Here is a 16,422-nt window from a genome sequence, read left to right on the forward strand (position 1 = left end):
TACAAAATAAATCTGGAAATGAATGTTACAGTTTTATTTTTCAGTATCTTAGAAAAAATAATTTGTATGAGAGGATATAAAATGTCATTTTGATCCACACTCCATACCAGTTGGTGGCGGTAATACACCATTTTGTTGCTTGTCAACCGCCAATAAAACCTTAAGAAGAAGAAGAAGTAGACCAAAAGATCCTCAAAAGCTAGACATCATGCCGAGATCCAAAGAAATTCATAAACAAATGAGAAACAAAGTAATTGAGATTTATCAGTCTGGAAAAGGTTATAAAGCCATTTCTAAAGCTTTGGCACTCCAGCGAACCAAAGTGAGAGCTATTATTCACAAATGGCAAAAACATGGAACAGTGGAGAACCTTCCCAGGAGTGGCTGGCCGACCAAAATTACCCCAAGAGCACACCGACGACTCATCCAAGAGGTCACAAAAGACCCCACATCAACATCCAAAGAACTGCAGGCCTCACTTGCCTCAGTTAAGGTCAGTGTTCATGACTCCACCATAATAAAGAGACTGGGCAAAAATGGTCTGCATGGCTGAGTTCCAAAACGTAAACCGCTGCTGAGCAAAAAGAGCATAAAGGCTCGTCTCAGTTTTGCCAGAAAACATCTTGATGATCCCCAAGACTTTTGGGAAAATACTCTGTGGACTGAAGAGACAAAAGTTGAACTTTTTGGAAGGTGTGTGTCCCATTACGTCTGGCGTAAAAGTAACGCCGCTTTTCAGAAAAAGAACATCATACCAACAGTAAAATATGGTGGTGGTAGTGTGATGGTCTGGGGCTGTTTTGATGCTTCAGGACCTGGAAGACTTGCTGTGATAAATGGAACCATGAATTCTGCTGTTTACCAAAAAATCCTGAAGGAGAATGTCCGGCCATCTGTTCGTGACCTCAAGCTGAAGCGAACTTGGATTCTGCAGCAGGACAATGATCCAAAACACACCAGCAAGTCCACCTCTGAATGTCTGAAGAAAAACAAAATGAAGACTTTGGAGTGGCCTAGTCAAAGTCCTGGCCTGAATCCTATTGAGATGCTGTGGCATGACCTTAAAAAGGCGGTTCATGCTCGAAAACCCTCCAATGTGGCTGAATTACAACAATTCTGCATCGATGAGTGGACCAAAATTCCTCCACAGCGCTGTAACAGACTCATTGCAAGTTATGGCAAATGCTTGATTGCAGTTGTTGCTGCTAAGGGTGGCAAACACTTCTTCACACAGGGCCATGTAGTTTTGGATTTTGTTTTGTTTTCCCTTAATAATAAAAAAGAACATCTTGTGTTCTCTTGTGTTATCTTTTACTAAAAGTTAAATTTGTTTGATGATCTGAAACATTAAAGTTTGACAAACATGCAAAAAAATAAGAAATCAGGAAGGGGCCAACAATTTTTCCCCTGCAAAGGCCTTTAAATGGTCTCTCAGTCTAGTTCTGTAGGCTACACAATTATGGGGAAGACTGCTGACTTGACAGTTGTCCAAAAGACGACCATTGACACCTTGCACAAGTAGGGCAAGACACAAAAGGTCATTGCAAAAGAGGCTGGCTGTTCACAGAGCTCTGTGTCCAAGCACATTAATAGAGAGGTGAAGGGAAGGAAAAGACGTGGTAGAAAAAAAGTGTACAAGCAATAGGGATAACCACACCCTGGAGAGGACTGTGAAACAAAACCCATTCAAAAATGTGGGGGAGATTCACAAAGAGTGGACTGCAGCTGGAGTCAGTGCTTCACTCACATCATTAACACATCCCTTCATACAGGTGTTTTCCCCTCATCATTTAGATGAGGGGAAAACACTCCTTAAGAAACCCACCCTCAACCCATCTCTTTTAGAGAACTACAGACCAGTTTCCCTTCTTCCTTTCATTGCAAAAACACTTGAACAAGCTGTATTCAACCAAGTCTCTACCTTTCTCACACAGAACAACCTCCTTGACAGCGACCAATCTGGCTTCAGAAGTGGACATTCAACTGAGACTGCCTTGCTCTCAGTTGTTGAAGCCCTAAGACTGGCAAGAGCGGAATCCAAATCTTCAATACTTATCTTGCTTGATCTATCTGCTGCTTTTGACACAGTTAACCACCAGATCCTCCTGTCAACCCCACTGACAATGGGCATCTCAGGAACCGCACTCCAGTGGTTTGAGTCTTACCTATCAGATAGGTCCTTCAAAGTATCTTGGAGAGGTGAGGTGTCCATGTCGCAACATCTAACTACTGGGGTGCCTCAGGGCTCAGTTCTTGGACCACTTCTCTTCTCTGTCTACATGGCATCATTAGGTTCCGTCATTCAGAAACATGGCTTTTCATACCATTGCTATGCTGATGACACTCAACTCTACCTCTCATTCCATCCTGATGATCCATCGGTAGCTGCTCCTATCTCAGCTTGTCTAACAGACATTTCTTGCTGGATGAAGGACCATCACCTTCAACTCAACCTTGCCAAGACAGAACTGCTTGTGGTTCCAGCAAACCCATCGTTTCATCACAATTTCACCATCAAGTTAGGCACATCAACCATAACTCCTTCAAAAACAGACAGAAACCTTGGAGTTATGATTGATGATCAGCTAACTTTCTCAGACCACATTGCTAAAACTGTCCGGTCCTTCAGATTTGCTTTATTCAACATTAAGAAGATCAGGCCCTTTCTTTCGGAACATGCTGCACAACTCCTTGTTCAAGCTCTTGTTCTGTCCAGGCTAGACTATTGCAACGCTCTCTTGGCAGGACTTCCAGCCAGTTCTATCAAACCTTTACAATTAATCCAGAACGCGGCAGCAAGATTAATTTTTAATGAGCCGAAAAGAATACACGTCACACCTCTATTTATCTATTTGCACTGGCTACCAATAGTTGCTCGGATGTTTTTCAAGGCATTGATGTTTGCATACAAATCCACCACTGGCTCTGCACCCCTTTACCTAAATTCATTACTTCAGACTTATGTGCCCTCTAGAAGCTTACGTTCTGCAAGTGAACATCGCTTGATTGTGCCATCCCAAAGAAGCACAAAGTCACTTTTTACGGACTTTTAAATTAAATGTTCCCTCCTGGTGGAATGACCTGCCCAACTCAATCCGAGCAGCTGAGTCCTTAGCCATCTTCAAGAATCGGCTTAAAACACATCTCTTCCATCTTTATTTGACCCTCTAACTTTTTCACTCACTATTCTAATTCTATTTAAAAAAAAATAAAAATCTAACTACCTTTCTAATCTTTTTGTATTCTATCTATTTTCTTTTCATTTATTATACAATTGTAAAAAAAGACCTAACACTAGCTTGCTCTATTCTTTTTCTATTCTATCCGTTTTCTTTTTATTTATTATATTATTTAAAAGCTCTTGCTACGTGTACTGTGTTTACGCTAACTGAGACTTGTTATAGCACTTATATATCATTGCTCTTTTGTTGTTTTTGATTGCTTCCATTGTCCTCATTTGTAAGTCGCTTTGGATAAAAGCGTCTGCTAAATGACTAAATGTAAATGTAATGTAAATGTATATATTAGCGATGTGCATTTCCAGCAGAAGTAATAATCAATAATCGCTGGGTATTATTCGATTAGTAGTCGATAATCGCCCCCCTCCCGCGCATGCACCCACGCACTCACGCACGCATAAACACACACCCATAAAAAGAGAGAGAGGGAGAGAGACTATTCTGGCTTTCAGTCTGTATGATAACAAACTGTTTAATTCATTAGAGAAAGGTCTATCCTAACCCAGGCCAACTGATGGTTGTATGATTGCTGAAACATATTAATATAACATAACCGAATGACGGCACTTATTAGCCTAACATAACAGTCCATTGATTATCAACTGCTCACAAGGCTGTAGGAGCCTAGGACATTTCTATTTTTAAAAAGGAGCATGAACATTCATGGCATTTTTTAAAAAGTTTACAGATGAATTAAAATTAGAACATATTAATTCAGACATGAATATTAGGCTTAAAACACATTACGTGCTAATACAGAATATCATAAAACACAGTATGCGCTAAAACATATTGTGAACAGCCTGAATGACGGCACTTATGTGAACATTAATTTTAATGTCTGTATTTATAACAATAACCTATTTCATATTTTTATTTTTTTTTAAAATGAGCATGTCCACAGTTTTGTTTTTTAATGGTCATATTTCGTTTCGATTCTTTATTAATTTAATTCAGAAATATGATTGGAACATTTTATGTTTGTTAAATTCAAGTTTGTTTGTTTTTAAATAGCCTACAAAGCGGCCAGCACAAGACTGTGAGTTGAGCATTTTTGTCAGTTTATCCTTCTCAAAAAAAAAAAAAAAAAGGATAAGCGTCATAATATTTTAGGAATTAAGTCAAAATTACGACAATGAAATCATGTTACATTGCATGAAGTAGAATATATTACACCTGAATACGCTGCCAAAAAATTAATAATAAAAAAAGTAGTATGTGGCACATTCTTCACGTTTAACACGAAAAACAGCAATAGGCTTACTGACGATTTTTTAAACTCGAATTGATTTATTTCACGAGACACTCGTTTGTATTAAATTGTTCTGTTGTTTTTTTCAACACGCGCTCAAATATTTATTCATTATTATTAATATTAAACAGGAAAATATAATTGATTCACATGCCGCATGAAAGGAGGCGAATATCTCACTACAGATTAAAGAGCGTAAAAAACATTTATTGTTTGTATTTTATCTTAAAATTGACAGAAGCCTGAGGCTTTGTGTCATAATAAAAGTAACAAAGCCCAAAGCTTATTGCGATTAAAATGTTACATATTATTTCCAAGCATTTATACCATAGCCTAATTAAAAGCTTGTGAATAGTCATATAACGTTATTTACTTCAGAAAAATCAACATAACAGAGTCGAATTTTTAAATGGTTTAAAAAATGTTTATGGTTATCAAACCAGTGGAATATTACATTTTATTCCTTCAACAATTAACAAATCATTTTAATGCAGCTATTGCTCATATTTACGACTTAATACGTAGGGAACAGGAAGCTTCTCGCTCAGCACAGTGGAGTGCATCGTTTTGTTAACTTTGTGGTTTATTATTTTGAGTCGTTTGAGACGCGGTGACACACAAGACCCTCTCACAGCATATTGCTTTATACATCTATTGTGTTTGCCGCTCAGATATGCTCACGTAATCATGCTGCACGTATCAGTAGTTCCCTGCTCCGGTGCGGTTAGCGCTCACACTGCATGTGTACCGCGCCCTGATTAAACTGAATGCTCTGACCCACCTCTTCCAACCAACCACATCCGAGCGGGACGGAGCAATCACAGTCAACCGAACCGGGCTTTGAGGGTAAGACACGTTTGGGCACGGTTCACATCCTTAGAAAGTAATCGTTGGGGGTAATATGTGATCGGTCATTGTTTCGACTAATCGAATATTTGAAAATCGTGACCCATCCCTAATATATATATATATATATATATATATATATATATATATATATATATATATATATATATATTTATATATATATATATATATATATAGAGCCTAGCTTTATTATGTTTTTCTCTGCACTCAGACGCACTGCAGGTGCATGATGTGATGATGTGAATCCTCATGTTCTGTTGTTTGCTGCTTTTTGCTCATGTAAAATGAATCCCCGGGAAACAAATGTTAGCATTTTTAACAGGTCACAGACACTTATCCTTTCTAATTTAATTCAATTCTAATTTAACCTGTTAACATGCACCAGGACGTGGGCGCACTGAACTCCTTGTTTGCATGTGTCAATGTTTACGAACAGATTAAATGATACGGGACAAATTTAATCTTGACAAACTATATATCATTATAAAGATCTAAGCCTCAAGCGTCGACGACAGATCGCTGTTTTTCAGTGGAAAGCTTATAAAGAATGTATTTGCTAGATTTATGCAAGCAGTACAAATCAAAACATGAAGAATAAAAACGCAGTACATACCAGATTCGTCGTAATAACGAGTCATAAACACATCCACAGCTGTAAATTCCGGTTTAGATAGGAAGGTAAGGGTCCACTGAACAAAATCTCATGGAGCACGTTAGCCCAACGAAGCAATAACATTGTAATATGGATGATAATTCCTTTGTTTACATTTCAGTTCTTCAGGACAGAATTGTTTGTGTCCGTTATGGAATAACTCACGCTCAGAAACTGCGTCTTAGTATTAAAAAAAACGACATGGTTTTGTAGCATACAGTGTCACAAACAGAATGAGATGATCCAAAAAAAAAAAAAAGAAAATAGTGAACGATAGGCGGGAGATTGTTTATTTGAATTCTGGCGCTCTCTCGTGATGGCTCGTAACGCGCGCTCTGACGCACCTGTCATCTGATGGAAGCGGAACTTACCGATCGCCTTTTTCTTTCTTTTTTTATTTTTCAACATTTTTTATATATGTGTGAGTGTTTTATGTTGAATGTGCCTGTATCTGCATGATTACCATCTGTTTGAGCACAAATCATCATGCTATTACTGTGTAATGACAGCCATCAATGTGAACGCCATCTATATGAATAGAGTGTGATTATTGACTTTATGGAGCATTTATATGATTACCATCTCTATAACTGGTCATCAACACGTGATAATTGACTATATGACCAGAATTCATTATAAATGCTGCATTTCTAGCAATCTCAGGATGTTCTGTAATTGGCATACAAAGTTAAATCTTTTTTTATTTTTCTTATTTATTTTTCTTACTCAAATTATTCTTATTGTATTTTTCTAGTGCTCAAATAAATCACTTATATGATGTCTAAGTTTCTGTCTATTGTTTTATAATTGTAAAAAATATGCAGTGGTATGTTAAATGACTAAAATAGTTTGTAGAACCCTTCAGTACAGTTGGTAAATTTTTTTTTATATTTGGGGGGTGGGGGGGACTAGACATAATCTCAGAAAAATGGTTGCAGGAATTTCATTTTTCATGATATCTTCCTCAGATTTGAAATATTAACTCATGAGACATTTGACTTTTAACCCATTACTTTTCTAGATTGCTCCAGGACTGATTTCATGTATTTGTATATCAAATAAAAAAAATTCAGTGTGGTAAAAAAAAAAATTCAAGGCACTTCAGTGTCTATAACTTAATATTTTTGAGCATTATCAACTCTGGTTGATAAAAAGTAAAGCCCAAAGGGTCTTCTTTCCAAAGTCACCAAAATTATGTGTTTAACACACTGAAGTAAGGAACTGTTACAATTTTAAATTAGGTAGGGCACTTTCAGCTGTGAGTCCCATAATGGGGGGGGGGTCTGGTAAACTGGATAAAATAATCTTGTCGGTTAACGGTTAATAATTGGTTAGCATCAGTTGTCTGTTAGGAAAAATAACCAAAATTAACATCCCTAATTTTCAGATTTTTTCTCCTCAACGCAGCAGTTCCAGTCCATTTCCCCTGCTGCCATCTGGCAATTCTGAAAGAGCTTATTTCTAGCAGGTAAGCCCTAAAAGAGCAAATTCTAGTGACGTTGTGTTGTTGCGATTGTGGCCCATGCAGGGAAACTTGCACGATACAGAAGAGCAATGAGTATGTCATCTGTCTGGAAAGACCCCGCCCAGAGACTGCACGCTCACTGCTCTTCTTCACTCATTGATCGCCTCCACTGGAGGCAGCCCCGCTCTCCCATTTCTCCTCTCTCAGCGAGCCTCAGAGACAGAAACAGCAGAGTCAGGGAGCTAAGCAACCGGGTCTGAGCGATCGCATGCCAGCACTGTACCTCCACATTGCACTCGGATCCACCGCAGAAGGGCAGTGAGCTGCACACTTACTGAGACAAAAAGCTCACTGAAGCATGAGTCTCGCTCTTCTACACTTGCAGACCGCCTTTCACTGAACAGCCCCGCTCTCACGTTTCTCCTCTCTCAGCAAGCCTCGGAGAGAGAAACGGCGAAGCCTGGGAACTAAGCAACCGGGTCTGAGTGATCTCACGCTGACACAGAGCCTGCATACACGCTCTCACCACTATGCTTCGATGCATGTCTCATAGGGCTGGGCGATATGGCGATAATTCGATTTATGATTTTTTTCCGATTTCCCCCCCTACTTATTAAGGAACGCAATAAGTACAAACGGCAGACAACTTAAAGCAAATTTTGCTTTTATTTAATCAAAAGCAAGACAAATGTAACCCCCATTTCTGGGATGAATAATAAATAAATGAACACCCTCTTGGAATCAAAGTCCCAGCTGTGTTTTAAGTCACACTTTGTAGTCTAGACTAAAAGGAGACAAACATTCACCCTGAGAGTAGCACCATTTTCTAAAGCATTAACAATACATTCAAATCTGAGAAAAACTAGACAGTGACATTTTTCATTGTATCTAGCCCAAACAATGCAACAACATGCAGGGATACATGGCATGAACATGCACTGCATCTTACTCTTAGCAGAATTAAATTTTTCAAACCAAAAACAGAAAAAATACTCTGTCTTTAATTGCACTTTGCATATAATTTTAAACAACAACATAAAGAGGCAACACCTCTGTCTTGGGTAAAATACTAATGTAAACAAAAATTTAGCAGAGTACAAAATGTTCAAAATAAATAATACATCAACTCCAACTGAAATTGATAAAGTGCAAACTTTGCTTTAAAAAAATAAACCGTGCCATTTGTGTCCCTGAATGTATGAACAGGAAAGAAAAATCACATTTTGGTTGAGGTGCAGAACATGAGATATGTGCTTAAGTTGCTTTCAATAACATTTAAACATTTTTGTCAAGGAAAATCAGCCTGTCTACTGCCTCTGGCTTGAGGCAAGCTCTGCTGCATGTGACAACTCCTCCCCCGACACTGAAAAGCCTCTCAGATGGGGCACTTGTTGCAGGGATACTGAGGTATTTCTTGGCCAGGTGACTGAGCCTTGAGAAGTTTGATTTGTTGCTCTTCCACCACTGCAGTGGATCAGTGTCAGGGTCTGCCTCTGGCAAGAGCAGATAGGTTGCCAGTTCAGTCTCTATTTTAGCTTCTTCTGACTGGTCAGAGGTTGGCACAACAACACTCTTCTTGAAGAAGGTTGCTAAGGTTTTTTTCCTCTTGGGGTCTGGCTGAGGGCTTGCCTCTTCCTGGTCCACCTGCACAACTGGACCAGGCTGTGGTGTGCTTTTGTCAGCGGGGAAAGACAGAAGTTCACTGACAGCTCTTCTTTTGACTTTCTCCACCTTGTCTGGGTCGATGTAGGATGTCCGGAACCTTGGATCCATCAGAGAGGCCATGTCCAAGAGCTCATCCTTGACAGGATCACTGTATTTGTCAACAAGGTATCCCAGTATGTTCCTTGATGTATGAGACACTGACATACATTTCCCCTGATAAAGCACTCCAAGACTTTACGGATGCGCTAACCACCTTGTTTACTGTCTTACAAAGAGGGCATAAGATGGCGGCTTTTAACATCAGACCCCAGGACACAGGATATAGCCTTCTCCTGTTCCAAGAATCGCTCGATCATCTTTTGGCGGGAGCCCCATCTGGTTGGGGATCCTGTTGTTAGCTGATGAGGGGGAAGGCCAAGCTCTGACTGAGCTACACCCAGCTCTCTTCTTTTCTTCCAGCTGTAGGAAAAAGCAGCGACTATCTTCTTGCAAACTCCAATGGCACAATCTATGCAGGGATCCTTAACACCATTCTCTGTATGATAAAGAATAAAACACAAAGACATACATCACTATTGGGGACTTTAATAAATATCAGTCTACATCCATTTAAAAATGATTTCTTTTCTTCTGTATTTCAAAACTTTGTCATTCCAAAACTCAGACACTGCAGATACACAAACAGAATTTTTGTGTACTATAGGCAATACGTGCAGTTTATGGAGAAATTTGAATCCATTTTATAAAATAATCCATTCGACTGTCTTTATGAATCAAATACAGATCAAATGGAAATGCCATATTGAAACATTTTTGCCAAGTGTTTTTTTTTTTTGGCTAGGCCTAATAAAAAATATATATATATATATATATTTTAATAAATCACGTACAGCACTTAAACTTTTTAAACGGTGGATGAACCGCAGTCAGGTAGTCCGACACTCGTCTTTTCGTAGTCGAGTCAGCTTGACTAAATGTTGGGTTGGCTGACTGGAAAAAAAAAGGAAAAAAAAAAAAAGGAAAAAAAAAAAAACTCCTCTAGCACTGCATGGCAGCACCTGTGTCCGACGGGACTCACAGCAATCTAACCAGCACTTATCCATGCTGGACCCTCCTATTTGATTTCTTGCTTGTGTTGTTCTCCTAGATGTAAGTCGCTTTGGAAAAAAGCGTCTGCTAAATTATGTTTTATTAACAAGGTTCGGGAGGAGCGCGTCAGATAATTAGCCTAATCAACACCGGTGGACGGTTGACGGTTTATCAGCATCCCTCCTCCACCCCAACTCCTCACTTCAAGTTCACCTTACAACTAGACGGGGAAGGGGGGGTGCTCTAGGTTCGGGCCATTCCCGAAACAGCACGCCAAATACGCATTTCATACTAGGGCTGCACGATTAATCGCATGCATTTGTCATGCGTGTCTCATCAGTAAAGCCGGTTCCGTGATTAGCGGTAAATGTCTGTCACCTGTTTTCAAACGGGAGCGGCAGTTAATACACAGAGCCATAGTTCACTGACAAGCTACGCAATATCGTGTTCATAATCGAATGCGATTAATCTCAATTATGAACAGAATATTGCGTAGCTTGTCAGTGAACTATGGCTCTGTGTATTAACTGCCGCTCCCGTTTGAAAACAGGTGACAGACATTTACCGCTAATCACGGAACCGGCTTTACTGATGAGACACGCATGACAAATGCATGCGATTAATCGTGCAGCCCTATTTCATACCTCAGCTAATAATATGTAAGCATGAAATAGTGAAATGACAGTAGTAGTAGTATTACGAAAAGACGAGCGTCATCTAGCTTGACTGCAGTTTGGATGAGGATAATATGTGCTCTGTCAAAATTGAATATTTTATTTAACTTATTGTTACACTTACCAATAGCGTCATGTAGTTTGTGTCCAAAGCACTGGAGGTTTGGCCATCCATTCACTCTCAGGGCTTTAATCATGTTGGTGCCGCTGTCAGTTGTCATGCAGCATAGACGATTCTCAGACAGGTTCCAGCAGTCGAGAGCGTCTCTCAGTCCCTTGGCAACCAGTTCACCGGTGTGGTCATCGGGAAAGTATGACATTTGGAGGGAAATACTCCGCAAATCCCATGCATTGTTAATGAAATGCACCGTTAAACTCATATAAGGTTGCATAGTCCGACTGGACCACATGTCGGCTGTTGCCGAATAAAAGGACAGCTCCTCCAGTTCTCTGCTGACTTTCTCTCGTGTGTTGTTGTACAGCTGGGGCAAGGCGACTTCACTGAAGTACTTGCGGCTGGGTAGCTCATATCTGGGGTCTAAGGTTTTAATCAAATTAATAAACCCCGTTTTCTCCATGGTATATATGGGTACCATGTCTTTGGCTATGTGCAAAGCGACCGCTTCGGTGATTGTTCTCCACCGTGCCCCTTTCCTGTCATATGCGGTGCCTTGTGCAAAGGATTCGGCTACAGTTAGCTGTTTTTTAGCTAAGGTTTGTTGGTCACTGCGGTTTTGTTCGTCTCGGAGAGACTGGCATTTTTCATATTCGACTGGATGTCTCTGTTTCAGGTGTTGGAATAGGTTTGTGGTGCTGGTGCCTTTGACTGCGATGGGCTTTAGGCAAATGTTGCAGCGTGGGGTCTCTTGCTCCACCTCTGTCGCAGCAAACCCATACCCGTTCCAAACAACAGATGATTTTATTCCTTTCTTGGGAACAAACTTCCCACTCTCACCTGTAGCCATGTTGTCGCTTGCTGTTGCTGTTTCGTGTGTGCTATGATGTTGTTGTTGTCGCTTGCCATACTGCTATGTGAAACTAACGCTACGGAAGCTCCGGGGAGCCAAAAATGCGCCATTACACAAAAACTCGATTTACTTATTTTTTAAATCGCCCGCAACAAAAAATTCAAATTAATTCATTCAATCGATTTTTCGCCCAGGCCTAGTGTCTCACATGTAAGGATCAATGCCCCTATTTACATCGAGCAGTTCTATCCTCCTAAGTAGATTGGAGCAGATGCTGCCGCTGGCAGCTCCAATTTTGTGTGTGTGTCACTATGGCTGCGCTTACAGACATGGACTGCTTTTACCACGAAAGCAGTCTGCCCCCCTGTAAATTCGCGGAAGGTAGCTCCGCCTCCCTGCGCTCACGTTTCTCTCCTCCCAGTTACCTCAGAGGAAGCAACGATGAGCTCGTGGGTTGAACGATCAGACTTGAGCAATCCTCGACACACATCATGCGTGCTTAAACTGCCAGTGTGTGTTACAGGATCAGTGTACCTCATTATTCGAGCAGCTGTATCCTCCAAGGCAGATCAAAGCAAAACGTGGGCAGCTTGAGCCCATCCTCCCCCGCTCCTGGGCGGTTTTGAGCAGAATGCTGTCACCAATGATTCAATATTGCTGACAGCTATGTATTTTATCACGCCTCTCGTCTGGGTCATGCCCACGCTGAGGCTCGCTTAGCTGTATTTATAAGTTCATTAATGCATTAAACACGTTTGAAAATATTTTCAGTTTTTTTTTTTTTTTTTTTTTACCCACCCCACCCCATGACTGGTGCCACCAAATTAAGGCCCAGCGTCACCAACTGTACAACTTGTAAGTCTGGAGCCCTGTGGATGCATACTTTCTGGCCCCCTGCACTTTTACGAAGTACATGGATGCGGCTCTCTCCCCTCTCAGACAGATTGGAATCTGCATTCTCAACTACCTCAATGACTGGCTCCTTCTGGACCAGTCAAAGGCAGAATTAATATCACACAGGACCCTCTCCTCCTCATGAGAGCAGTGATGAGAGCAGCACATATACCAAATTGAACCAAGGAGCAGACATTTTATCAAGAAGCAGTGTTCCCTCAGGGAAGCGGACGCTCTATCCGCAGGCGGTTCAGAAGATCTGGGAGATTTTTGGCAAGGCCGAGGTGAACCTCTTCACCTCAGAAGACAACTCTTACTGCCCAATTTATTTCTCAAAGGTCACAATTTCTGCACCTAAAAACTAATGTTAGACCTACCTAAAAAAAAAAAAAACTGAAAATCACTGTTTATTCACTGGTTATGCCACAAAAAATAAATTGTTGCTGTTATCATCGTTTTTGATCTGTTATCTTGTTTTCTAATAAATAAGCTTATATGACACCAATATTTTAGATACCAATTAAATTTTACAATTCTCTATTTTAATTTCGATACCACAGCAAAAATCACTAGCCAAAATAAACATAAATATAAAGTTTAAACATTATTAAAGACAAGTGACAGCCAGTAAATAAGAACAAAGGAACAAATTACAGGTAATAGCACAATTACATATAGGCCTATAGAGCAAAAATAGAAATGAAATGATGCTTTAGGTTTTTGTTTGTAGATGTTCAGGTACAGAAATTGAAAAATCACATATAAAATAACATTTGCATATTCTTCACTCTGTGTTGCACCTTGATTTTTCATAGTCATTTGAAATTAGAAGCAGCCACTGCATTTTAATCATGAATTGATCCAAAAAAAAAAAACTGTGCAATGTTTGATTTATAAAAAACTGTATAATTAAAAAACCTGAAGCAAAAACAAAATGACCTCACTTTAGTTTTGTGAAATTATGCTACATAAAACATGAATGAAGCATGCATGACACAGAAACAGCAGGTGGGCTGGATGAGAAGCAATTTCACTCTCTGCCAGCTCTGTGGTTGCCGCTGTAAACAGAGCAGCGCTGTGTGTATTAACACTAATTTAAAAGCATTATAAGGAGGCAAGATGAAAAGAAAACACCCCTTCTGAAAACAGCCAATTCCCCTCAGAAACACATTCACATAAAATTCAATATTAGGATTTTCTTCCTATATTTCACGCATTGTGAACAGCGATCTTGTTTCTGCCTGCTACAGTATTTTCTTTTTTTGTTTGTTTTCAACATCTCTGGCCACTGTTAACAGCCGTTTACAGACTAATTATAATAATAATAACCTTATATTTCCACACAAATGATGTTTTGGAAAGTGACTGATAATGTATGGAACTGAAGATAGTCTGAAATAAAGCAAAAATAGCCAGTCCATCGGTGCATCTGTACTCCACTGTATAAATTAAATATAGATTAATAATCGTTAAAGCTACATAGTTACTTGCCAGGATGGGTATTTTGAGAGTGAAACTCTGAAGCGCTCAGTCAAAGTTCGGAGAGTGAAAATATATCTGTGCTAAACTTATAATTAGCCTCCAACTCACACATTGGCGAGTAAAATCTGAGAATTTATTAGCCATTGGCTAATATTAGTCATCATTAAGTCGCCCAGAGTTACGATTCAGTCACATATGCGAGTGATTTACTCGCAATGTAGATGATTGTGAGGAGGGCTCAAATGAATTAGGTGTGAAAACACACTCTGTTTATGGATATAACGAGTCATGCAGGTACTGGGCTATTCTTTACCGACAGCTCTACAAAAGTCTGAATATATACACTTATTATAGGCATACTGTAGCGATACAAGATAAGATAAAAATACATTTTGAAAATTCTGAACAAAAAATAAGTCACATATTGTACTGTTAAGGAAAAAAATGCAAACAATTCACAGTGGTATGCATGGCTTGGATTTTTTCAGGCAGGACTAATTCTAATAATTTTGATTCCTTATAGGCAGCAGTTATTTGTAATGCTGTTGTTATCAGATGTCAAAAGCAGCAATATGTCTTCTCCAGCACATTGAATGTGGTTTTAATAGTCAGATCAAGTAAAGTTTTATTTATTCATTTTTAAGGCCATGTTAGCATCGGGGCTAGTTCAGCATCATAACCCATACAATTTTTTATTATTATATAAAACATTTTCAGATCAAGTCAGGTTTATTTCCATATTTTTTAAAATACAGACTGATTCAAAGCATCTTTATAGTAACAAACAACGTCAGGAAAAACAACGTCATTGTGGCAAAGTTCTTCAAAATCTGAAATCGGTCATTTAAAATATAATTAGAAAGAGAATTTAATTGATAAAGCAGTTCTACAGTTCACCTTTGGCTTTACAGTAGGAGCATGAGTTGAATTTACAGTAGGTTAAATTAGGGAACACATTCACTATAAAGTAAAACTTTTCCCTCAGTAAGCTCCTAATTTTCTGCTTATTGATCGTAATGTAGTTGCTTTAGTAGTTATGTTTAGATATTGGGTAGTGTTAAAGGATCTAGAATATCGCCATGCAAAACAAGGCATTAATATGTACTTTATAATCAGCCAATACCCTAGTAATATGCATGCTAATTAAACAGCTAGTTACAGTGAACAGTGTTCCCTGATCTAAAGTGTTACGTTTTACTTTTCTTTATTTACTTTTGCTTTATTCGCTTTTACTTTTTTAATGTTTAAGCATTTTCAAAATCAGATACTTTGTGTACTTTTTCCCCCACAAATGTTGATAAATTTTAAGAATTTGGCATAACATAACACATACATACATCCATTTTATACACGCACTTACCTCACCCTTATTCGAATGTTAATGAATGCGTTATTGTTGTTTCTATGATTACAAGTGTGATTATCGGTCACAGCGTTTGTTAAAAGTTATTATAAGCGAAGACACTTACCTGATCCATTCGGCCCAATAATCGCTGTAAACTTGTGGAAAGGCCCGATTATCTGTCTGCCTTTGTAAGACTTAAAGTTTTCTATCTCTATTAACTTTAAGTAGCCCATGGTTAATTGTTTATTCCAAAGAGTTTAATAAAAATGAAATCGTGAAAACGTTCAGACCGCCCGCCGACTGCTAGCACGAAAAAAGAGAGCGGGCTAACGTTAATCTTAGCTCGGACCACGACAAATACAGTCAACGACAGACTAATATTTCTATTGAATAGCCTGCACTTCTAAGCAGAAAAAAAAACTAAAATTAATATATAATTGTGTTAATCGTTATAATAAAAGTAAACCAAGCAGACACAGAAGCCTGCTACAGAGCGCGCGCGCGATAACTGTTCAATAAACACAACACATTTTGCGAGACGGTCTTCTTCTTCTTCTTCTTCTTGTTTTTATTGTTTTTATTCTGTGGGTTTTTGTTTTTTCTTATTCTTATTTTTTAGGTGTATTCTGCCTCCTCCCGTGCTGGAGTGTGAAGTGACTTCAGTCTAGGTGTTGTTGATTTTTAATGCAAATAAACAAGTATAAGTACGACACGTATCAGTTAAACAAATAAATAAATAATAATAATAATTATTATTTTATTTTTTATTTTTGAAAAACAAGAGGGGTCTCTTTATTCCTCTTCTAATAAACTTAGGTCTCATATTATTC

The 16,422-nt window shown here is 38.9% G+C and overlaps 2 protein-coding genes across 3 annotated transcripts in view; both read right to left on the bottom strand.

Annotated features, from left to right (window-relative positions):
* Nucleotides 1-16,159, bottom strand: part of LOC109108176 (structural maintenance of chromosomes protein 1A) — a 90,382-nt gene extending 74,223 nt beyond the window's left edge. The window contains exon 1 of the mRNA XM_042712502.1: nt 15,717-16,159. Within this exon, the coding sequence (XP_042568436.1) occupies nt 15,717-15,825 (109 nt within the window). The 5' untranslated portion in view covers nt 15,826-16,159. The remainder of the gene's footprint in view (nt 1-15,716) is intronic.
* On the bottom strand, nt 9,407-15,708 carry LOC109068378 (E3 SUMO-protein ligase ZBED1-like). Of its 2 annotated transcripts, none has more exons than XM_019085191.2 (2): nt 11,028-12,655; nt 9,407-9,675 (listed from the first exon to the last, which is right to left on the bottom strand). In XM_019085191.2, exons 1-2 carry the CDS (start codon nt 11,866-11,868, stop codon nt 9,407-9,409), a joined length of 1,110 nt encoding a protein of 369 aa, XP_018940736.2. In that variant the 5' UTR covers nt 11,869-12,655. The 2 variants fall into 2 exon arrangements, with proteins under 2 accessions (XP_018940736.2, XP_042568438.1); XM_042712504.1 differs by lacking the exon at nt 9,407-9,675 and adding an exon at nt 10,452-10,514 and having other exon boundaries at nt 10,867-15,708.
* Nucleotides 16,160-16,422: the final 263 nt, after the last annotated feature.

The sequence above is a fragment of the Cyprinus carpio genome, chromosome A23 (assembly GCF_018340385.1).
Source record: "Cyprinus carpio isolate SPL01 chromosome A23, ASM1834038v1, whole genome shotgun sequence".
NCBI classification, from domain to species: Eukaryota; Metazoa; Chordata; class Actinopteri; order Cypriniformes; family Cyprinidae; genus Cyprinus; species Cyprinus carpio.

What these genes read in the sequence shown, in the direction of transcription:
- LOC109068378 (XM_019085191.2), bottom strand. Translation starts at nt 11,868, where the DNA reads ATGGCTACAGGTGAGAGTGGGAAGTTTGTTCCCAAGAAAGGAATAAAA. An exon ending in CAAACTACATGACGCTATTG is followed by an intron (nt 9,676 to 11,027) that starts GTAAGTGTAACA and finishes TTTATCATACAG; the next exon opens with AGAATGGTGTTAAGGATCCC.